Source organism: Alnus glutinosa, chromosome 3 (genome assembly GCF_958979055.1).
Source record: "Alnus glutinosa chromosome 3, dhAlnGlut1.1, whole genome shotgun sequence".
Taxonomy (NCBI): Eukaryota; Viridiplantae; Streptophyta; class Magnoliopsida; order Fagales; family Betulaceae; genus Alnus; species Alnus glutinosa.
The window spans coordinates 34235929-34260584 of record NC_084888.1 but is presented as its reverse complement, the minus strand read 5'-3'; the positions used below and the strand labels follow the sequence as shown (position 1 = coordinate 34260584).

Below are 24656 nucleotides of genomic sequence, written 5' to 3'. Positions count from 1 at the left end.
ATATATTTTTATAGTTTTAAATTTTTCTTTTAAAAATTATTTAAAAAATAAAATTTAGAAAGAAAAAATGGGTGGCTACCTACCCAACCGGTGGGGGTGGCGAGCGGCCACCCTAGAGGTGGTTGGGGGTGGCCGCACGCCACCCCTAGATGCCTTTTGGGGTGTCCCACATCTACCCCTTTTCTCTTTTAATTTTTTTTTTTTTTAAAAAAATGTTTTTGAAGTTTTATTTCTTTATATTTTTTTATTATTATGATTGACACATGGCACCTAATGGAATCTATCAAAAATTTTAATGGAATTTGACTCCATAGAACAATTTGTAAATTAAACCAACCAAACTGATCTTTAAATTAATTTTGATACCAGATTGAGTGATTTGTAATTTAGGTTAACTATAATAACCAGTGGTACCATTTTTCATTTTTCCCTAAAAAATATCTCTCAACTCAGTCTAGAGAAAAATTTTGTCTGCTTTTTTCAATCTCGACAATAATCTTCAAAGGCAAATAACGCAACTGAGAAAGCTACTAACGAAACTGATTGTAACAACCTATGACAGATGACGCGGATAACAACAAATGAAACCCCTTTTAACCTAATTTTTATAGAGTTGAAGAAACTAAGGTGGTCCTCTTAGACCTTGCAATTTTGTTTTATTATACAAAAACAAAAAAGACGTCATCTTAATCAATGGGACAGAAAACCATCCCTTGATTAGTTTTTTACATTTAATTATCAAGTCGAGAATGAAAATGAGTTTTGATGTTTGTATACGATATATCTTCTAAGATTCTTTATATTTGACGTAGTTGGGATAAATTTGATAGCAAATAATCTAACGTCAAATTAAATTTTATTTTAATATTTTTAAATTTAAGCTATTAGCTACCATCGACAATATGCACGATAGGGACAAAATTTATCGTAATATTAAATGTTAGCCACCAGCTTCTTTCAAAAAAGTTATGTAGTACTATTCTACACAATAATATTATTTGACGACAATTGAAGATTGTGTGTAGTTCTTTAAGTTTATCATATTAAAAAACACACACATACAAACGAAACAGTTCCTTTTATGGTATAGATGTCCTATAAGATTATTTTAATACTTTAAAATAATAGATTCCATAAAATTAAATATATTTAATTACATGTAAGTTTTACATTTTTAATAATGAATTTACAAAAAAAAAAAAAAAAAAAAAGATGACCAAGAAATATAAAAGAGAATGACACCAACATATATATATATATATATATATTATTTGATGTTAACAAAACTCATATTCTAAAATAGCACTCCCAATGGCTTATCTATATTTCAATATAGAATAGTTAATCAAAATCTATTTCATTTAGTTTAGTTAATGAGTTTTAAAATGCATCATACATTTGATTATCTATTATTAACTCTATATTATTTTTTAATAATTTTTTTTATTATAGTATTTTTTTTTTCCACGTGAGTCCCGCTTAATAACTCCATTACTTTACATACTTTCCCTTAGATTTCCACTATAAAGGAAGAAAAAATAGGAAGAATGTGGAGTCGTGGAGGAAAAAAAAAAAGAAAAAAAAAAGAAAAAAAGAAAAAAAAGAAAGAGCAGAAAAGGTGGAGATTAAAAAATAAAAAAATAAATAGATAAGTGAATAGTATAACTCTACTTGTAAAGTTGCATAATTTATGGAATTAAGAAAAATATATTATAGAGTTTGAATACATAAGCTGATGAAGTATCTTTTTAGCACGTTTGTTATCTATTATAGCTTAAAATTGCAAATAGATAATCCATTGGAGGTATTCTAAGAGCGATGAAATGCTGCACCCCAAATGGCATTAGACTAATTAGTAGCCAAAAAGTATCACTAACTTATACTCTAATATGAGTAGCATGGAACAATTTCACTTAACACAAATATACTTTTATCATATTTGTAAGTATATCTCTAAGCTCTAAAAACTCTTAATTTAGTATATATATCTTTCAATTTTATTTTTATTTTTTTAATTTCACCACTCCGTTAGGAAATGGGTGTCAAAATTTTCAAAATACATTTTTTGTTTTAAAAAAAGAAAAAAAAGATTTAGGCGTTGGTTAAAATTTAACAAAATTTACAAAAATATTAACGCTTGAATATTTGATTATATATATATATTTTAAGATTTTTTACAAGATTTAATGAAAAATTCCAATAAAGTTGCGAAATTGAAAAAATTGAAAAATTGATTTAGTAAATTGAGAGTTTTTAAATTTTAGGTGAGTAATTACAAAAATGACGACAATTCAAAGATGTGAAGTAAAGTTTTTTTTTTTAAAAAAAAAAAATTGATAAAAGAGTAAAATAGGGCATGAAATCATAAGCTTCCAAACGGTAAGAGGAGCACGAGACCCTAACCATATATTCTATTAAAACTGAATATAAAAATTATACACATTTTAAACACATATTAATCTAATAGATTGTATTTAATCTAATTAAAAGAAAAACTAAATTGAAAAGAATTGAGAAGGACCGAAGGCCTCAATTATCTGTTGATTACACATGATATTCCAGCTAAGAAAATAATAACGATTTTTCGCTTTTTAAACGGAGACTGACTTCTGGTTCTGGACCGAAACAAGTGGGTCCAAGTCCACCGGGTCAACTACCAACGAATACAGGTGTCAAAGACCCGCCCGCATTGCACGCTCTCCATAACGGATAAGTCGAGCAAGCATAGAAAAAAGATAACGAAGGTCTCCACCACAAAGCCCAGAGACCCTCTTTTTCTAACTTCCGCGCACGGTTCACACGCAAACGCCCCAACAACAATGGCGTCTCTGCAAAACTCACCCACAAGGACACTGTTTCTCAACTCTTTCCCTCAGGTTCTCACTCTCTCTCTCTCCATCTACTCCTATCTCATTTTGTTATATTGTTTCCTCACGTGTTCATGGCTCAGTTCCAGAAGCACGGTACGTTACCTTGCTGTAAAAGAGCCGGCATTTCGTTTCTGGTCAGAGCCGAGCAAGTGGGAACGTCCTCAAGAGGGTCTCCTTCTCAAGGTTAACTTTTTTTGTTTTTTGGTTTAATTTAATGCCAAGAAACCCAGGTTTTCATTGAGCCCAACTGGAATTGTTTAGAACTTCTGATCTTAAATTTAATTTTAAAATTATTCTCTTTGCTTCTACGTCGTACCTAGGCCATTGATGGTTAATTGTTTGTCATGATTTTAGTTAGAATCACATGCTCTAAATGCAGATGTCAGTTTAATAGACTGGGTTGGGATTCTTTTCGAGAAAATATGGATATTGATGATATACATGTGGTAGAGACTTTATGTTTTGCCTTTTAATTTGGCAGATAGAACTGGGAGGCGACTAGTGCTAGCTATTGGAGCAGTTGCCCCTTGCGTTGTTCTTGTCAATCAGAATTCCAAATCGTGTAAGGATTATTAATCTGAATATGCGGTGAATGTGTTATTAAGAATGTCATTAAGGGAGTTAGCTTGTCCATATCTTTGTACTAACATAGTGATCATCTAGGAAAGCAATGCCTGCTATTTGTGCAGTGCATCGGTTTCCTTAACTAATGATGGCTGATATCCTAAGAGTACACCCTTGATATGGCTCAGTTGCTGTAGAAACTAAGAAGGGATTTCTGTCGGTCACAGACAAGAAAGATGGATACGAATTTATTTATCCATTTGGGTGGCAGGTGTGCTTTGCAAAATTCTATCTGCTTCTGTTTTGTCTGCTCTATCTGTAGCTCATGTCAGTCTCGTTTAGTTGATCTATCAGTAAACTGCTAAAATACCAAAAGTTAAGAGTAGCTCCTCTATGCTGTCTTGGGAGTTGGCAGGAAGTAGTGATTGAAGGCCAAGACAAGGTTTTTAAAGATGTCATTGAGCCATTAGAAAGTGCAAGTGTGACCGTGATCCCAACAATCAAACAGGACATTCGAGACTTTGGGCCACCAAAAGAGGTTAGCCTTTTATGTGCAATTAACATCTTTAAGGTCCATTTTTGCTTTGTCTGTTTCTTCAAAATTTTGTACATATTGGTATATGATAAGGTTGCTACTATTCATTATACAACGATCACAGGTTGCTGAAACTTTGATAAAAAGGGTCTTGGCCCCTTCTTCCCAGAAAACAAAGCTAATTGAGGCAGCAGAGGTTTGACCCCCCTTTCATAAGTTGGGTTAATCTTAGATATGCTTTATATGCTTTTGCTCATGGCTAAGACACTGTTATGTAATACGGTATTCCTTCTATTATAGAAATTGGTTATATCAGTCACATCTCTTCTCAAAAACCTTGATCATATTTAAGTTTGATTCAAGTTTATTCCATTACCAGTTGCCACAGTACTTCAGAAAAGTATCTTAGTTCTCCTCAGAGATAAAATTCCAATACCATAAAATTCAATGCTATATCATCGTTCTTCTTCTTCTTCTTTTTTTTTTACTGAAAAGTTACACTTCTGTTAATTACACTGTTTAGTTGAACAGAATTACAATAGTGAACCCCAATAGTTTAGCCAGGTAAAATTGGACAGTAAATTTAAATAAATATGCAGAGTTTATTGTTTTATGGGGGAGGGATATAATTTTTATGTTAATTTCCGTATGAGTGCAGATGGTATGGTACATTTGCATACTTGGTAGCCAATTTAGCTTGAATCTGTGGCATTTACTGCTAAGGTCATTAGGGGAATGAATTCTGCCATTTCTGGAACCATAAATTTCGCAAACATCTGTACTTGACACTTACATGCACACATAATAATGGAGGACTTGTTCAACTATTACTTCTAAAATTATTGACTGATTGGTCATCCTCTGCGTGGTACAGCATGATGTTGACGGAAAAGCATATTACACATTTGAGTTCATTGCTCAGGCTCCAAATTACACCCGCCATGCTCTCAGCACAATCTCCATAGGCAATGGTATGGTGCACTTCCTATGTTTGTATATGTTAGGTGCATGAGCAACACAATCTGTATACTGCTTATGGCATCCCATCCCAAGAAGTTGGGTTTGCCATAAGAGCTCTGTCCAACCAATTGATAGTAATTTGTTCAGAGTAACGCTAGTCTTTACACTCATGTCACACCGGCTGACGTGACTTGTTTTAAATGACTTTTCATGTCAGTCACTAAAAAAACAAAAGAAAAGCCACTTAAAACACGTCATATCACTAAGTGTGATATGAGTACAATAAATGGGTGGTATGAATAGCATTACTCATTTGTTCAACTCGGTAGTGTCATTGAATGGCATGTTTTCACTAGGCTTAATTTCATCCATCATCTTCAACTGAATCAACATACACCATTTCTGTCTCCTAATAGATTAACTGCTCATTCAGGAAAGAGCAATCTGATCCTATGGATTAAGGACAGGTCCACAGAATTATGCTCTGGCAGTCCCTTCACCGCTTTGAATGTCTTAAGAGGGCTAGAATTACTACTCACTAGGAGATTTGAGACTGATATCCCAACATGAAACACCTCTTTATTCAAGTCTACTGGTACAATATTTTGCTTTTCATTGACAATCACATTGACAATGGCAGGTAAGTTCTACACTCTGACCACAGGGGCCAATGAGAGGAGGTGGGAGAAGATGAAAGACAAATTGCATACGGTCGTTGATTCCTTCAAACTTTTCAACGTTTGATGTGGTCATTCAATTTTCTCGTATCAGATTGGAAACAACCACTTCTGAATCGCAAAGCACCACCATGCATGCATTTTCCTGAGTTGTTTAGGAGCCAATACAAGCCAACAATTATTTCCTTTCTCCTCCCTTTCTTGCTCTCTTTTATGGAATTTGGGTGAAGACGGAGCCCTAATCAATTCTTCAATTATAACACGATGATGAGGGGTAGCTATAGTACGGACTACTTATTGTTTCAAATTAAATTACAATGGAGGTTCTAATTTATGTGCAGGGAAGCATTTTTGCCATGATCATTCAAATGTTTTGTCAGTTTTTCCTTTTTCAGACAAATGAGTAGAAACCGTGTAGCGAGTAAACTCTTCACTCGTATTGAAGGTCCGCATGGCCCTATAAAACTTACGTTAATGCTCCAAAACATCACTCAAAAACTAATTTTTCGCTGACTTTTTTTTTCATTTTTTGGTAACCCTTGAGAGTCCATGAGGTATACTTGATAGTCACTCGAGTAGGGCGTGGCATGATTGGAGTTATATTCCTGTCTTCATTCTCACCAATACTAGGCACATCTGATCAAACACTCAAATGAGTGTTGTCTAACTTGTCTTTGAGGTTCACTATTTTTTGACACGGCATAAAAACTTGGACACAAAGTTAACATGAAATTAACAAGTAATAATTAAGAGGTCTGAACCTTTAGTCATATATAGATCGAGTTAAAATTAACCTATAGTTCTATATTGATATCTTTGACATGACTTAAATCTAATAATTAACCTATAGTTCTATATTGATATCTTTGACATAACTTAAATCTAATACACGACATTTATCACTAGTAATTTTTGACATGACCTATAAATGCAACACTAAATTAACGGATTCAAGTAAAGTTGAAGGATTAAACCCGTTAATTAAATGGCCGATTAAAGGTATTTAGTTTTTACACAATGTCAAACTTAAAATCAACGCACAAACACGTATGATCTCTTATTCAAGAACTAGTTGCAATTTTTCAAAATCTCATTCGATACCCTAGATTAAAAAAAAAAAAAAAAACATTAAATCGGATTCTTTTGATCAAGTTAAGAAAACAACAAAGTAACCAAAAGTTGCCCCTAATCTAAGAAAGCAAAAATAGTTTTTTTAATATAAAAAACTTACTCTTTACTCTCTTATTCCTCTAAAATTTATTTTAAACAATATTTAAATAATTTATCATTTCTCTCTTTTTTCCAACATTTAATTTAAAGAATATTTAAATGATATTGCAGAGTGAATTTAAAAATGGATGCAAAAAGTGATTTAATAGCATAAATTGAATAAAAGTTTCAAAAAAATGCAGCAGCTAGTGCTATAAGAAAAATGCATATGCAAACATCCTAACAAGCCTACGTATGCGACATCAACTCTCCAAAATGTGAAGTACCAACTCATTCACCAACTCCTTAATTCCTTGAATAGGGCAGCGTAAACAGAATATCAGGCAAGTAAACATTAAACCAGGTGATCTCAGATCACCTTCAATTCAACAGTGCACCATTTCACCATCCTGTCATGCAGTAAACGGGGGCTACAAGAACAGAAAAACTGCAATACCACTAGAAAACATATTCCTAATTGGCATACAATCGCAATAGTATAGAAAATATAGTTCCCCAGTACAAATATTGGAGTCCTAACACAATGTCTCATTACTAACAAAACTGTCAAAACAAGAGCAGAATCACTTTCCTCCAAACAAACGGATTAAAAATTAGATCTTAGATGATACCAATCTTGTTTGCCACGTCCAAGGCATCATAGTCTGGTGTCAACCTAACGTATGCCTTCTTAGTTCCATCAGGCCTGTATCACAAAAATTATAAGGTTGGTACATGCATATACAAAAGTGTCTAGTTTTTCTAATCTCACATGAACAGCAGAGCTTTTAAGAACAAGCAGTGGTGCAAATGGACAAGCTATGAATCTTAGACCTTTAAATTCTACGTTCTACAGCATAATTATGAGTGGTTGGTTTACTATGTTGCATAGCCCTCCACTACATCCCTTATATATAAACAACAAAAGAATGTGTCGAAGAATGAAATTTACCTGATCAAAGTGTTCACTTTCTTGGCCTGAATGTCATACATCTTCTTCACAGCATCTTTGACCTTTTTCTTGTCAGCACGGATGTCAACAATGAAAACGAGGGTGTTGTTGTCCTCGATCTTTTTCATTGCAGACTCAGTAGTCAGTGGATACTTGAGAATCTGGTAATGGTCCAACTTGTTTCTTGGTGTAGCACTGATGCGAGGATATTTGGGGTTCCTGTCCTTCTTTAATGTCCTTGGTCGATGGAATGTGACTGATGTCCTGATCTTCTTAGCTTTCTTCTTGAAGACTGGACCTGATTTCACAGCCTTGGCAGCCTTCAAGGCCTGAGCCTTTGGATCAGCCTTTTTCGTAACATCACCTGCAAAAATATACAGCATTAAACCAGAAGTACAACATGTAAGCAGAAACAGATATACATGTTAGGTAGCATATTATGCCTGAAGTAGGGGAACATGGCGAGTGCTATGCCATGAATTTTTTTGATGAATAAGTAAGCAATATTATTAACAACTACGAAACATCAAAAAGTGAACAAAGAAACAACTATACAACCAGAGCCAGCTATATCACAATAGCAGCAAAAACCAACAACATAAAAAAAACATAGAATTAATTGTGTCGGTTCTGGTTTTGTTGTTGCTATGCCATGAATTGGGCTTCATTAATCAATAACACAGAGATATATGTAACAAATTAATACAAAAAAAAACATAGAACAAGAATCCCTACATATAAACTACTTTTCAATATCTGTTGTTTAACTGTCGTAAAAATCAAACAAGCAAAAAGGATCTCAAACAAAAAGAGCACACCAACATCATGAGACTTCTACACATCTTCAGAGTTTCAGCTTCCTCAACATATGGCAGACAGATAAAAGGATACCAGCTAACAGTTAACTGTAACAAGAACCCCCAACTCCAAAATGCATAACGTAACAAGGATATCCGTTCTTTTTCTCCAACTCCAATAAATAAATAAAATTCAAATATAACAGGAAATCATTAAGCACCGCACCAATTTTACAGAGAAAGCATACAAATTATGCTATATGTCAATAACATATCGTATGGACTTGTGGGCATGATTGACGACGACAAACACACACCTATATGCACTCGGGTGGTCCTTATACGCATTTTTAACCCCAAAAAAACTCCAATACTGAACACATTCATAGAATCATAGCTAAGACGAACACAAGGTCCAACATAACATAAACGTAATTTTTATAATGGTGAAAAACAAAATCCCACAACTTGAATCTCATCCACATTAGAAACCCAGCAACACATACATAACTCAACAATGGAAAGATAAAATATATATATATATATATATATATATATATATATATATATATATATATATATATATATATATATATATATATATATATATATATATATATGTATGGAGGAAAAAATGTACCTTTAGGGGCCATTGCACAATGAAGAAACTCTACCCAATGCTCTTCCTTACCTAAACAAACAAATTACAGCATTAAAAAGCGTTAACTTATAAGAATATCAAATACCCATGATAATTTTCAGATCTAGATGCCAAAACTAAGCTCTTTGCTGAAGTTCTGAGCAAAACTTTCTATTTTTTCTTGAAAGAGTGATTTTGAAGACTGATTTAGCACAGAAAAATGGAAGTAGCAACACACTGAAATGGGTTTTTAGAGAGAAATACAGAAAGGGGTCGTAACCTGAGTGAAAGACAAAGAGGGCTGCGCAGCCGTAGAGTAGGGTTTTCAACTGGAGAAGATGAACGCTGCTTTATATACATAGCTGAATTACTGATATAACCTTGTTTCCTTTCGGATCGAACATGGAGCCCTAGCCAACATTAAGGGCTGGGCTCTGAATATACCAACACACTTGGGCTTGTTCGGTAGGTTTCACACTTTTGTGCCTATTTTGAAGCCCACGGAAGTGCTACAGACTTTACTTTTCTTTTCTAGACCAAAATAAAAGAAAAATAATAGTAAATAATGGGTTCGATTTTTTAAAATAAAACAAATGTGGAAATTGATATTTACAGTATTTATTAATTGTATTCTTTTCTTTTTTATATGACAACAGTACATCTCAATTTTGTTGCCTAATATTGTCTAATTGATTTTTTTTTCCTTCTCTTTTATCATTTTTGTGTTCTTTTATAATTTTAGTAGTCCTATTTGTATAAGAAATAAGATGAATATATTTTCTTTTATGTTTTCAACGCTTAAAAAAAGAAAGCGTGTTTGTATAGAAGATTAAGGAAATAAAGACGATATGTTTGTTTCGATGTAAAATTTTTATTATGAAAATATTTTTTTAACGTTTGGCTCGTACGAAATATCCTCAATGGCAAAAAATGGTTAGCAACCTCTAGCACCGAACCAGCCTACGACTTCCAATGAATTTTGGCAAACTCCACTGGTGGTGGCTAGCTACCAGCGACGAATTCTCATGGTAGCGGAGAATGAATTTCGAGAGAGTGCGTGTAATAACAAAAGCTTAAACTTAGAAAATTGTTTAACCTTTTTTTTTCTTTTCTTTTTTTAAAAAAAGGAACTATTTCAAGGAATTAAAGAAGATTTTTCTAGCCAACTGAAAATGTTATCTATTTTACCATGGTTTTCTGTCGTATCAAAAAAAATAAAAATAAAAATCTGTTAATTGGGTTAATCATATAATTCTGTTAGTCCAATTGTCAACATGGGTTTAGCCCTAAGTTTGTAAGGGAGTTAACTAACCCACTTCATTGCTTTGTATAAATACAGGAGGAACGAAATGAAAAACTAAGCAGAGAGTACCCTATTAAAATTCAATATTATTCTCTCAATTTTCTTGGAGGTTTACAACCTCAAAACAGGTCAACTCCTTTACCTAATTCATTCATCAATCTTATAACTCCCATCTCTCAGTTCATTCCATTTACATCAATCTGAATGAAGTTGTACATAAATTTGATCATTTCACTACAACCCAGCACTCAAATTGCATAAAAACCTTACAAATCGAACAAATTCAACTATTACATTCCAACTCCCACTCAATTTCTTTCTTTTCGATCAATACAATTAAATTGATAACCTAATTTCTCCCGTATGCGCAATTTCACAAACATGTGGTGAACATGACTAATTGATAACCAAACACCAAAACACTATAGCCTTCACCGAGTAGACACAATTTCAAACCCAAACCCACAAAATTGAACTACAAAATTATACATAAAAACATCAAGAAGTTAATTTCCTACAGTGGTTGACAGCATAGAGAGAGAAGATTTGACAAATAAATTACTGAATATTACAAAATTAATTTCCCAACCCATCATGCCTTCCAAAACGGAACAAGAATATCCTTTCCATTATGGTTATTATCCATTTCAAATGAAATATCTGAATTTAAAATTGGTGCATCTAAGAGTATTTTAGTGAGCTCTTCAAATTTTCTCTAAATTTTAGTTAAACAATCTATTTTTTGTTATTTTATCTATCACTTTTAACAAACTTCATACACCAAACTCTCCAAATATTTTTTCTATTTCAACTAAATATTAATTTTTTATTAGTTTTAAGCAACCACGACTAACAAATTAGGAGAGATGAAATTATAACAAAAGACAAAATAGAGAAATTATGAAATGTTTATTGAAATGAATTTTTTCATCAAATTTTGTTGAGAATTTTTAAATGGAGAGTTCGGTACTAGGGATGTTCAACTTTATATATAAAGTCAATGTTAGCACGTTTTTCAAAAATTTAAATAATGTGAAATCATGTAAATTATTAAATACATCAACTTTAAATTGTAACCATAAAATAAATAGTATTGATTTCATATTAAATGAAGAAAATTCTATTCCTTTCCAAATAGAGCGCTTCCTTCATCCTTCACTTATTCCAACTTCAGCTACACTTAGGCAACGCCTTTAAATTCCAGTTGTGATGCTTGCTGTGCATGTATATATTGCCACAGCATGTTCTACAATAACGACATTGAAGTTTACAGTTCTCCAGGATAAAAAAAATGCGACACATGATTGCAACAAAAATAGAAATCCCACGGATAAATATTAATCCTACACAGTTCTTGCACCTAGAAATCAAAGTCTCAGTTCCAGTGGTCTCTGCCCGAAGGAAGACATCAGTCAAGACAGTCTTTGAATTCAGAGAAGACTTGAGCAATTTTACAGCCTATAAACAAGCGAGATAAAGGAGAGAAATAGTTATTTATTAATTATATTGAACGAGAAGAACAGCACGGACTTTGTGAATGAAAGCACTACAAGGACTTTGTGGTATAAATTAAGTCTAAAAATTTCATTAAAACGAGTACAAAAATTATAAACATATATCAGCAGCAACAGTTTTTTTTTTTTAAAACAAAGATCCAGGTTTACAATTTCCATTAAATCCTGACCAACTTTCAATCTTTGCAATTCTTTTCTTGTTTTACTAAAAAATAACGAAAAGTATTTTTAAAAATTCTGACACCCTTCCAGCCAATGTTTAAAAAGTGGCCTCTGCTCATTTTTTGAAGTGATATATGCTCTTACATTCTCCCAAATTCCTTCCAAAAAAGAAAACAAATTAGACCTTAACAAAACGAGGGAGTTTATTCTTCAATGGCAGCAAAAGATGCATACGTCGTACGTTAATAGGAAGTAAATGGAGAATTTGATATATAGTTGTAATGCATGCACAGAAAGAATTGAAAGGGATAACTGATGTAGCCTGTACCTCATCCATGCCGAAATCGACCACCTTCTCCTCAACAGCCCTTACGTCCTTGACATTTAACTTGGTAAGTAAAGTGATAGAAGAGATGGTTGACATGGGCTTCACCTCCAGATTATCCATCACCATGTAAGTGATCACCCCTTTCACGTAACCTCCCTCACTAGAGGAGGATGCCTTGATATTCCTTGGCGGGTGTACGTAACTTTGCTCGTAGGGCATTGGATTCCCGCACGAAGGACAAATTGTTGTCCCGTTAATAGCCACGTGCTTACAGCGGTTTTTGGCACACCTATAAAATCTACTTCTTGTATATGACTTCACTAAGCTTGGAGGGTCTACGTAAATTAACTCGCTGGTCATTGATTTGGCGCACGAAGGACAAATTGATCCCCGGTCATGCGCAACGTACTCAAAGCAGTGGCCACACCTATAAATTTTCCTGGCTGTGTATGACTGCTCAACGCTTGGCAAGAGGAGATCAGGGAGTACTGTGGCTCCAGAAATGGCTACTTTTGGGTTTAGGAGAAAGCCTTTGACTTGGCCTGCCTCAATGTAAATATCATTCAGATTCTCTATGCTCTCGTACAGGCTATGCAAGCAGCCTGCCATGTTTTGCTTCTGTAAGAGCCTCGTGACTGTTCCGACCGGCAGAGTGAAAATGCTAAAGAGAAAATCAACAAATTTTTTTTCTGCTTCAGCAAAGAGCACCTGTTGGCTCTTTTTGTCAATCAAAAGCTTCAGGGTTACCTTCGTATCTGCCATGTTAGGTATGTTGATGATTGTGAATCTTCCAAGGGATTCTGTCCTGTAAGTGCCCTCTATTGGCTTATCTCAGTTGGCTGTAGCCCCCTCTTATAGTCTTTAGCCAACCCTTTTGCATTTGCAGTTAAGATTTATGAGCCTTCGGGGCTGGGAAAGGTCAAAAAAGCATTTTGCTGCAAGGGACTGTTGATTTTCTCGATGGAAATTCATTGGAGTTTGTGACTTGGAAAAGTCAAATAAACATGCATTTAGCTGCAAGGGTCCGTTGATTTTCCCAACGGAAAAATCCTTTCAATTAATGGCCACGTACACATTAATGAGAGATTTAAGACTAGTAAATTAGTAATAACTACTTGAAGCAAATGAATTGCCGATTGGAGTTTGTAAAGCAATTGTTTCGAGGAGCGTATTGAATCCGGGCAGAGATATATATTCATAAAATTGAGTACTCGGAGAAATTTTATAACATATTCTTATAAATTTTAATAGCATCGGAGGAGTTTCTACATAACATGAAAAATATATTTCTTCCACAAATTCTCTAAATCGGTTTTGAGTGAAATTTCTCATCCTCTTCTGGACAGTTGACACCTCCAAAGACGTGGATTCAATAGACATAAATTAATCTTCTCTATATTTGGGTAAAAGAAAATTTCTCCATTATAGTTCAGGTTGAAAAAATTTATGTTTAAAAAAGGTATATATGTGATTTTCCCGTACTAAAGAATAAATAGCAATTTTTTGGAACTTAAATTGGTGGAATACTTGCGGCCGGCATGAAGTTTCTTGCACCAATATGAGTACTGCTATAATTAAAGAGGATTCATGTATTTTTTTTTTAGTCAAATTTTAATTTTTAAAAACATAACTAAATCAAAATTTAATAATAATTTATCACAGATCTAATGATAATTTTAAAAATTATATCAATTTTAAGAAGACTGGATGAATACATGTATTATATTCTTTATAGTATTAATTACTCATGCTGAAGTATTGCCACAACATGCGACTGCTCAAATCTTGGCAAGAGGAGATCGAAGAATTCTGTTAGTCAAATAATTCCTTCTTGTAATTCTGTTGGTCCAATTTTAAGAGGGGAGTTTAATTGTAAGTTTGTCAAAATCACTAACAACAGCTTGCCTAAATCTTATTTTATTTCTTACATGTACGGAAAATTCTTAAAAAACCTATTGAATAAATTTTTTTTGTTGTTTACTAAACTAAAAAAATACCAAGTGAACTAAAAGTTGTACGTACCCCCATATGTATGGATGCAAAAGTGGTCCTTAACATTATTTTAATATAAAAACACTCTCATTTCTCTAATATTTATTTGAAATAATATTTAAATGATTTCTTTTTCCTCTTTCTTTTCCTAACTATTTAATTTTTTTTAAAATTAAATGGTATAAAAAATGATATATAAAGCTATTGTGGAATACTGCATTTAAATAGGGAAGTAAAAAATGGTTTAGTTTTATAAATTGAAAAAAAAATAATAATTAAGGGAACTCGCAGGGAGGATAATAGCAAAAGCAAGAGAGATACTAGGCAAAAAGAACCTATTAAAATTCAATAATCTTCTCCCTAGCTATTTTCTTGAAGATTGATTACCTCAAAACAAGCCAACTCCGATCCTTTACCAAATTCATTCATCTATTCTTATAATTCTCATCTCAGTTCATCCAATTTATATATCAATCCGATTGCAATTCCACAAACATTTCATCATTTCACTCCAACCAATCCCTAAAACTACATAAAAAAACCAGCTTACAACACAAATTGAACCATTACATTCCAAAATATAAGAAACGATATGTAGGAAATACACACTGAATTTCTTTCTTCTCAATGAGATCCTCCGTTGAAAGAATAATAAACGCGCGAGAAAAAGAAAAATTTGTATACGGCCACGTCTTTACTCAGTTATAATAAATTGATTGCCGAATTTGATAAAATACCAGCGCAGATTCACAAATAAATTAATTAAAATTAATATTTAAAAAGGCAATGCGACACCAAGTTCTACAATGACATTGAAGATTACATTTCTCCAGGGTAAAGGAAATGAGAAACATGATTGCAATTAACAAAAATATATCGATCGAAATCCCACGGATAATTTTATGGATAAATAATCCTACCACGGTTCTTGCATCTAGAAATCAAGGTTCCAACACTAGTGGCCTCTGCCCGAAATATTATTTTATTCATATCAAACAAAAATAGTTTAAAAAAGAGCAAATTAAAATTGAAGAAATTACGTAACATGCATTATTATTGGTGGCCGACCACCACAAAAAATATGTAATATTTAACTTTGAATTATGTATTTATTTATTTATTTTATTAAGAAAAATAGTTTCTAAATTAAAGAACAACAATCAAACCTACCAGGCTACAATATATCTCATTTTTGTATATCCATATCTAATTTAGAATCTGAATAATGCATGCAATCTATGACATTAATTAATGTCGCTTTTTGGATAAACGACACAAAATAATTAGTGTCGTTTGAAGGAGCGCAATTAGGCATCATTTAACAAACGACACCAAATGGCAGTATTTTTGTAATGCGCATGCAATTGATCAACACTTAAATGAGTCAGATATTAAATTAAGTGATCCCAATTGTTATATATAATTAGCAATATATAGTTTGGTCATAATTTGGAGAAGTTTAGTTATTAATTAACATGAAACAAATAAAAACTAGCAAACCAGATTTGATTAACATAAAAGGTACGAGTTCATAAAACAGACCATGACAAACATGGGTACAATCACAAAAGCACCATAATACCAAATATACCAGAGTTCTTGCACCTTAAAATTAAAACACAAACAAGAAGAAACAATGCCCTTTATTTGGCTCTTTATGCCCACATCCTGAATTACTCCTTGTCAGTACTGTTTCGAAGGAAGACATCGGTCAGAACCGTCTTCGATCGCAAAGAAGCCTCGAGCAAACTCAGAACCTAACAAACAAATTAAAAAACACAATGGAACAAAATAGTCACCATGGGTGATAATTAAATACCACAAATTAAAAGGCCCACAATCAACTATTTTCTACTTTCAGTGAACACAAAATTTATTCAAACAACCGCAGAAAGTACGCTCAGAAAAAACAAAAAAGAAAAAACACACGGCCCAAATTAATAGTCGATCGACTTAAACATCTTAGATAATGATAGCTTGCTTTAGAGTTTACTTTTTGTTATTTCTGCCTTTTTACCTGATCCTTTTCTGTCTCTTAGACGTGAGAAAAATACAATATCAGTCTATGTTGTTATATGATGATACATAAATCAAATGTTCGCACTAAAATTAATTAATAAGCTATTAACGAGAAGTTAGACAGTTAAAGTGCATGGAACATTGATGCTGGAGGACCAACTTGGATATTTCACAATTCCAAATTATCTGTGTACTCGCCAAGTACTTCTTATTATAGATTTAATAAGCAAGAGCCTAATGCCATGTTTTCAGGTGATATCTGCTATTCAAAAAGGAACAGCTTTTCCAGCCTAGTAAAGCCTGAAATTGAACGGATTTATTGTTCAATGTTGAACAAAAATAAAAAACGAGGCATATTAAAAAGCAGTAAGTACTAAATTAAGCATAGAAAGAAAGGGATGACTGATATACCTCATCAACGCCTAAATCCACCACCTTCTCCTCAATAGTACCAAGGTCCCTCACGTTAAACTTGGTAAGTAGAGTGATAGAAGAGATGGTTGACATGGGCTTCACGTCAAGATCATCCATCACCATGTAAGTAATCACCCCTTTCACGTAACCTCCCTCAGTAGAGGACGATGCCTTGGTATCCCTTGGTGGGTCAACGTAATTTAACTCGGTGTTCATTGAACTCTTGCACGCAGGACAAATTGCTCTCCAGTCATGAGACACGTAGCCGTAGTGGCTTCCACACCTATACAATGTCTTGGATGTATTTGACTGCTCAACGCTTGGCAAGAGGAGAGGGACTTCAGCACCAGAAATGGCTACTTTTGGTTTTAGCAGACACTCTTTGTCTTGGTCTGGCTGAATGTAAATATCACTCAGATTCTCAATGCTCTTGTACAGGCTATGCAAGCAGCCTGACATGTTTTGCTTCTGTAAGAGCATGGTGACAGTTCCGACAGGCAGAGTGAAAATGCTGAAGAGGAAATCAACAAATTTCTTGTCTGCTTCAGCAAAGAGAACTCGATGGCCCTTTTTGTCTATCAAAAGCTTCAGGGTTACTTTTGTTGATGCCATTTTAGGTATGTAAATGCTAAAGATGATTGAGTCCTCCAGTAAGTGACATCTATTGCCTGTTACCGTTTTTATAGTGTTCACTCTTGGAAGCGAAGGGACTTCTTTTGCTACCCCTCTGCATTTGCAGACACGATTCATGAACCTCCGGGACACAGAACAGTCGAATAAACATTTTGCTGCAAGGGACTGTTGATTTTCTCAATGGAAAATCATTGGAGTATGTAACTTAGAGAAGTCAAATAAACATTTTACTACAAGCTGGGACTGTTGATTTTCTCATTGGAAAAATCCTTTCAATTAATGGCCACAAATTTATGAGTAGTAATACTACTTGAAGCAATTGAAAACCCTACACGGTGGCAAGTAGGAATGTCCGACAGCCCTGCAATGGCTGCCCAGACCATCTCTGGCGAGCACTACAGTGGCTGCCGCCAACGGCCAAACGATCGTGGAGTGTGAAATGTGAATTTTTTTTTTATTCTTTATCTTTTATTTTTGGGGAACACTCTTAAATTTTTGGATTATGTTTCTTAATATGTTTTGAGATTTTTTATTTTTTGACAATGTATTTAGGCATAAGCATAAAAATAGTTTTTAGTGTTTTGTATTTTGAATTGTTTATTAATGTTTTTTTTTAGAACATAAAACAAAATTTTAACAAACATATTTTACCAAACGATTTTTTTTTTTTTTGGTTAATTAACCCCACATATAACACTTTTTTTCAAATGTGCCCCCTACCAAATTAATTATGAGGTTTTATTTTTTAAACAATCTCTTCAAAACTCAAAACCCAACACGCTTATTAAAACTTTACCAAACCAATATACATTTTTTAGCTAAAAAATAAAAAAAATTAAAAAAAAAATAAAAACCAAAAATGAATTAAAAATAGTATACGTCGTTAAAATTATTAAAATAAGTTTCATTTTCTTGCACATTTTTTGTTTATCTCTGTATAAGAGATATGCAGATGGGCAAGAGATGTGTAAATCCACCATTAAATATATAAATTACTACATGTGAGTTTCACAAATTTAATGATAGATTACAAAACAATTGTAAATTTGAAAAAAAATAAGTATAAAAAATATACAAAAAAATAACACTAAACACATTTCAAAAAGCAATATCATAGTCTCTATTAGTTGCACTCCTGATCTATTAACACGGTACATCTCGAACTTTCTACCCTCTTAACATTATTTAATTTGTAAATTTTCCTTAGTGTATCATTATTATACTAGTCCTATTTATATTAATTAGAGACTATTATACTCTTTTAAGGTATGGCAGTCCCCCTATTACTTTCTGTGCATTACAACTATATATCAGTTCTTTTTTCTTTTTGGTTAACAATATTGTACAATAAACTCGTTTTGTTAAGAGTAGTTCTGGTTTTACATGTCTGGAGACATGAAATACTGGTTTTTATTATTATTATTATTATTATTATTATTATTATTATTTTATTCATAAAAAAAAAAAATAGAAATACTGGTCGATCTTCTTTGTAAGCTGTTTGTGGGGATGTAATAGCATATATTACCTAAAAACATGGGCATAGGGGTATTGATCATTCATTTGGAACTCAATTACTTCAGGAAAAAAACGGAAAATAAAAAGAGGAAACTTGTCCCATCATCTACTAAGCTTACGGAGAAAGGATGATTCCTCCTTTTTACAATGATGACTTCCATCATAGAACAATCACAATTAACTCACACGATGCAATTACGTGATTATGTCTCCCAATCCCTATGTATAAATAACCCCATCATGCGATCGATTATTAATCAAGTAAATACACAGTTTCTGTAAAGCTTTTAATTTTCTATTAATTACCTTCTTCATTTTCTAATGTCTAAGTTCATGGTATCAAATTAAAGTAGATGTCCTGATCGAGTTTAAACACTATCTCAGTCATTCACCCTTTATTTTTAAAAGAGAGCTTGAGCCCACATGTAATAAAGATATTAAATTATTAATTAAATAATTAAATATACTCATTCATATGAGTTTAAGCTTTTGAATTATAATTAGGGTTAAATAGGCTATTAGTACATGTGGTTTCATTTATTTTTATTTTTATTTTTTATATTTTGCCCACTGTGCTTCATTTTTTATCACAGCTGGTATCTAGACTATGGAAAAAGACGAAAATTGTACATCTGTCCAAATTTTCGTCAAAAAACTAACGGTTGTCCACGTTAGCGCTAACGTGGCTACCACATTTAAAAAAAAAAAAAAACAAACAAAATTTTAAGGGTTTGACCCTTAGGGGTGGTGCGGCCACCCCAAGGCCAAAAAGAATAAAAAACAACAAAACAAAATTTTAGGGGTTTGGCCCTTAGGGGTGGCCGAACCACCCCCAAGGGCCGCAGGGGTGGTGCGGTTACCCCCAAGAGCCAAACAAAAAAAAAAAAAGAAAAAAGAAAAAGAAGCAAAATTTAGGGGGTTTGGCCATTGGTTCGGCCACCCCCAATGGCCAAATCCCCTATTTTTTTTTATTTTTTTTATTTGGCCATTGTGGGTGGCCGAACCACCGCTACCGAACAAACCTCAGGGATGGTTCGGCCATCCTAGACCGGCACTGGGGGTGGCTCAGCCATCTCCACCGCCAAAATGGGGGTGGCATGGCTGGGGAGCCCTATCTTGCCCAAAGGAGTGGTTAGGTCAACAACCCCAAATGTTTTTATTTTTTTGTTTTTTTTAGGCCTTAAAAAAAAAAAACAAAAAAAACATGTGGCAGCCATATCAGTGCTGATGTGGCGACTTACGTGGCATCTGGACAGGTGTCACATTTTTAAGTGTGTTACGTGTCGCTGATATGGACAACCGTTAGTTTTTGGATAGAAATTTGGACAGAAGTATCATTTCCGTCTTTTTTCATAGTCCAAATACCAGCAGTAATAAAAAAAAAATAAAGCACCTGAGGCAAAAAAATAAAAAAAATAAAACCATATAAGGAAAAAGGCTGTTTAACCATTATAATTAAGTTATATTTGAGTGTCCATATTTGAATGAAAGTTTAGTCATGCGATGATGATATACGTTGAAGTCACGAGGGCACTGTTTTAGTCATGAGATGTTTGTACTTTATTATTACACATAAAATTATAACTATATTGTTCCTTTATCTGGTCTGTTGTTAGGGTGTGAGATTGCTCGGGGCTTCTCTGCAATCGAAGACTGTTCTGGCTGATGTCTTTCTACAGAAGGATAGGAACCAAACTGTTAATGAGGAGTTCGTAATTGAAGATGTTGAATGAAGGCAGTGTTGCTTGTTATTGGTCTTTTAATTTCAAGGTGAACGAAGTCTGTGGGATAATTGATCCAAAAATGTATCTGTGAGATTGGTATTGAGTTGTTTCTATATTCTGTTTCATGACCTTCTTGTACGGTCTATGTTTATCAAATCTGTGGGAATTGGGATAAAGCCGTCTACGTCACACATAGATATTTCATGCATAAAATATTTTTGGGGTAATTACTTTTCCCCCCCATCAACTACCAGCAATTGTCAACATGCCCTCATGAACTGACACCTCGACCAAAAGAGAGCATCCAACTACCATCGTTACCCACTTTGCCCCCATCCGTCAGAAGATTCCGTTAACTTGGATGGAATATTCCATAATTATACTAAAAAATGTATGATATGTTGGCACTTAAGCAAGCATATGTATATATAGTAATTATTGTAAAAACACATAATTTATTATTATTTTTTTTTTTTGAACAAGGTAACCAAAGCTACCATATATTAATCTGAAAGGCCCGAAGGTAAATATAGTGAATAGAGGTACAACGATACCCTACACATTAAGCCAAAAAAATTGACTTGGGTGCTGCCAACAAATTCACAAATATTACAGGGACAGACATTGGAGCCACTCTTTGACAAAAAGGCTCATCTAACAAAGAAAAGAGGGCTGATCCGAGCTAACAAGTCATAAACAATCCAATAATACCGGAAAAATCACCGACAAACTTTTGAAAACTAAACTCCAAAAACAGAAAACCAAAATACAGAGCCACCGTCGGAAGATAGTTGTCGTCGCCAGAGATGGCGCGTGTAGGACACACGCCAGCCCCGAAGACCTCTCTGCAGCAAGCGACTGCCATGGACCACCGAACTCCAGCCACTAAGACCTGGAAGAAAGGGTGTGGCCCTAACGCGCTGGTGAAGGGGAGAAAACTCCCTGGCGCGTGCTGGCCACGCACCGGGAACCGAAACTCCAACAAGGCCGTGGTTTGAAGCAATAGGACCGGAGGATGACGACGAACACCACGTCAGGGCGCGTGTTGAGAAAGGACCCGCGAATGATCACAAATATGGCTTCAAAGATGCATATGGATGGATTTAAGAAACTGCCACAGATCGCCGGGCACAGAAACTCCCAGAGGACGACTCGTGTTGCCTTCCTACCAGAGAAAACCAAGAAAACCACAAAAACCAACTCCAAAGGCCTAAAAGCTCGGAGGTAGATAACCTCCACCGGATCTAGCCTAGGAGGAACAAAAACTTCCACAACCCTAAAGGCTGGGAGAACACTTATTTAAAGACAAATCTAAAAAACAAAACAAATGGGGAGCGCTTCCCTCCTCCTTAACACGCTCAAACCCACATAATCTAACAAAGAGATGAAAATAAGAAAGAGATACATAATTAAGGTGGTTCGGTTTATGACTTATATCTACACGTCAAACTCTTTTTGTTGGTTACATCTTTTATTTTGATTTATTTGATTATATAAAAAATACTATTTTTAGAGAAATAGTCTAAACATTACAAATTAAATCTCTTCTATTTTTACATTAACAACAATAATTTGATTTATCATCTTATAACTTTTGGCTCTTGAGTACTTATAACTCTTATTTCTTGAATTTTTGTAACTTTTGTCTTAATAATTATCATGTGATATAACACAAGTTCAAAGCATCCCTAGTGAGCTATCTAAATTTTCTCCAAATTTCAGCTGAACAATCTAGTTTTGTTATTTTATCTATTACTTTTAAAAAGCATTCCTACATCAAACTCTCTAAATATTTCTCTATTTTAAACAGATATTATTTTTTATTGATTTTGAGAATAATCGCCACTACCTGGTCCACCCCTCCCCACCCAAGCTTCTACAAGCCCCTCTGCTACTGCTCCTTCACCAGCTGTAGCGTCCTAGATTTTCAGTCATAAAATAAAATGTCTTAAATTAGAATTTTAGACTGAGTAAAATAGATAAGTCTTGAGTTGACACTCGAACGGCTTGATACTGTAGGAAACAGTGTTCACATTCAATAATTGATAAAATTTATTTGTCTTCTGACACAATACTATATCCTCGATAATTAATAAGGAATACATGAATATTTATGAAAATAAATATTCCTTAGTCTTATTTATTTATAAACAATGATTTTGTAAATAAAGAATATTATTAATTAGACTCTAATAATATTACTTAGTGATTTGATTAAATAAATAGACTAACTTAATTGTCTAGTAAATTGGTGAGTATGATATTATTGTCTAATATTTATTTTAAATTTACAATAAATATTATCTGTTTAGTATATTATAATATTTATTATTAGCACAATATTATTTAGTATAATAATATTGTCAGTAATATAATATTATTGAAATAATAATATTAACAATGAAACGAACTAGACTCAAAACGAACTTAAATTATAATCTTAATAAATTAGATTAAAATAATAAAGATCCAATGCTAAAACAACTAAGCCTCATACTAAATATCTCATAAAACTTACCTATTAAGTTTTGTGTGAAATATCTCATTCTATATTTTTAGGGATAATTGCACCGTTGGTCCCTGTGGTATGCCATAATTATTTTTCACTCCCTATGGTTTAAAAAGTTCATAGGAGGTCCATGTGCTATTCAATAATTACGTTTTACTCCCTGTGTCGATTTTTCGTCCACCATTTTGACGGAATCTGTTAGCTCTACACGTCAGCGCCACGTGTCGCCGATAAGATGGCGACACATGTCCATCTTAATAATAAAAAAAAAATTATTAAAAAATAAATAAAAATACTTATTTTTTTTAAAAAAAAAAAAACAAAAAAAAAAAAAAGAAAAAAAGAAAAAGAAAAACGGGAAGCAAGAGGTGGCTGGACCACCCCTTTGGGGGTGGCCGCGCGCCACCCCCAGTTGCGCGCGGCCACCCCTTTAAGACCCAGGGGTGGCATGGGTGGCCTGCAGCCACCCCAGTGGCCGGGGGTGGCCATCGGGCCACCCTTGGATCTTAAAGGGGTGGCTGCACGCCACCCCCGGCTGCCACTGGGGGTGGCCAGGCCACCCCTTGCTGCTTTTTTTTTTTTTGAATTTTAATTTTTTTTTTTTAAAAATAAGTTTATTTATTTATTTTTTAATAAATTTATATTTTTTTATTAAGATGGACACATGTCGCCATCTTATTGGAGACACGTGGCGCTGACATATCATTTGACGAAATCTGTGAAAATTTTTAACGGAATTTGACGCTAGGGATCGATTTGTAATTATTGCTTACCACATGGACCTCCCATGAACTTTTTAAACCATAAGGAGTAAAAAATAATTATGACATACCACAGGGACCAACGGTGTAATTATCCCATATTTTTATAAAAAGAACCCACTGCCCTATGAAATTCACGCACACCTCTGTCTTCTTCTTTCTTATATTTCTCTTCATTTCTTTCTTCTTCCTTCCTTTCTCTTTTCTTCTTCTTTCTTCCATCCAAAGCAGAGAGAGAGAGAGAGAGAGAGAGAGAGAGAGAGAGAGATTCTGAGGTGGAGAGAGGCATCATGAGGGAGAGAGTTACAGAGAGGGAGAGACTCGAGAAGAGCAGAGGGAGATCGGGAGAGCTGGGTAGTCGCCGGTATCTTGAGGAGCGACGGTGAGTGATTTCCGGAAAATCGACGGTGGGTCATCGCCGTGAACCCAGGTGAGGCAATTTTCGGCAAACCAGAAACTATTCCGGCGATACCTCCGGTAGTTTTCTGAGAAAATCCTTACAATTCTAGTAATTTCATTTTAAGATTATTATGGATTAATTTGGGTTATTGTAAATTTATTTGGATTAATGGGTT

General features: G+C 33.9%; 4 protein-coding genes and 1 long non-coding RNA gene across 7 annotated transcripts in view; 2 read left to right on the top strand and 3 right to left on the bottom strand.

The window, feature by feature from the left end:
- Positions 1-2718: 2718 nt before the first annotated feature.
- Positions 2719-5969, top strand: LOC133864184 (psbP-like protein 1, chloroplastic). 2 transcript variants are annotated; one of them, XM_062300441.1, is made up of 8 exons: positions 2719-2876; positions 2951-3053; positions 3352-3432; positions 3623-3705; positions 3850-3972; positions 4094-4165; positions 4844-4940; positions 5570-5969. In XM_062300441.1, exons 1-8 carry the CDS (start codon positions 2820-2822, stop codon positions 5671-5673), a joined length of 720 nt encoding a protein of 239 aa, XP_062156425.1. In that variant the 5' UTR covers positions 2719-2819; the 3' UTR covers positions 5674-5969. The 2 variants fall into 2 exon arrangements, with proteins under 2 accessions (XP_062156425.1, XP_062156426.1); XM_062300442.1 differs by having other exon boundaries at positions 2728-2876; positions 2957-3053.
- A 1175-nt stretch (positions 5970-7144) lies between these two features.
- Positions 7145-9546, bottom strand: LOC133864604 (large ribosomal subunit protein uL23y). Of its 2 annotated transcripts, XM_062300989.1 has the most exons (4): positions 9485-9546; positions 9205-9255; positions 7768-8131; positions 7145-7521 (listed from the first exon to the last, which is right to left on the bottom strand). In XM_062300989.1, exons 2-4 carry the CDS (start codon positions 9215-9217, stop codon positions 7437-7439), a joined length of 462 nt encoding a protein of 153 aa, XP_062156973.1. In that variant the 5' UTR covers positions 9218-9255; positions 9485-9546; the 3' UTR covers positions 7145-7436. The 2 variants fall into 2 exon arrangements, with proteins under 2 accessions (XP_062156973.1, XP_062156972.1); XM_062300988.1 differs by lacking the exons at positions 9205-9255; positions 9485-9546 and having other exon boundaries at positions 7768-8165.
- Positions 9547-11687: 2141 nt separating this feature from the next.
- LOC133863402 (uncharacterized) lies at positions 11688-13273 on the bottom strand. The gene is made up of 3 exons (XM_062299345.1): positions 12512-13273; positions 11855-11965; positions 11688-11753 (listed from the first exon to the last, which is right to left on the bottom strand). The coding sequence occupies exons 1-3, from the start codon at positions 13271-13273 to the stop codon at positions 11688-11690; spliced, it is 939 nt and encodes a 312-aa protein (XP_062155329.1).
- A 2903-nt stretch (positions 13274-16176) lies between these two features.
- Positions 16177-17548, bottom strand: LOC133863401 (uncharacterized). Its single transcript, XM_062299343.1, has 2 exons — positions 16934-17548; positions 16177-16260 (listed from the first exon to the last, which is right to left on the bottom strand). The coding sequence occupies exons 1-2, from the start codon at positions 17546-17548 to the stop codon at positions 16177-16179; spliced, it is 699 nt and encodes a 232-aa protein (XP_062155327.1).
- A 6724-nt stretch (positions 17549-24272) lies between these two features.
- LOC133862263 (uncharacterized) overlaps positions 24273-24656 on the top strand; it is a 76065-nt gene continuing 75681 nt past the window's right edge. Inside the window, exon 1 of the long non-coding RNA XR_009899190.1 lies at positions 24273-24511. This is a non-coding gene — a long non-coding RNA (uncharacterized LOC133862263). The remainder of the gene's footprint in view (positions 24512-24656) is intronic.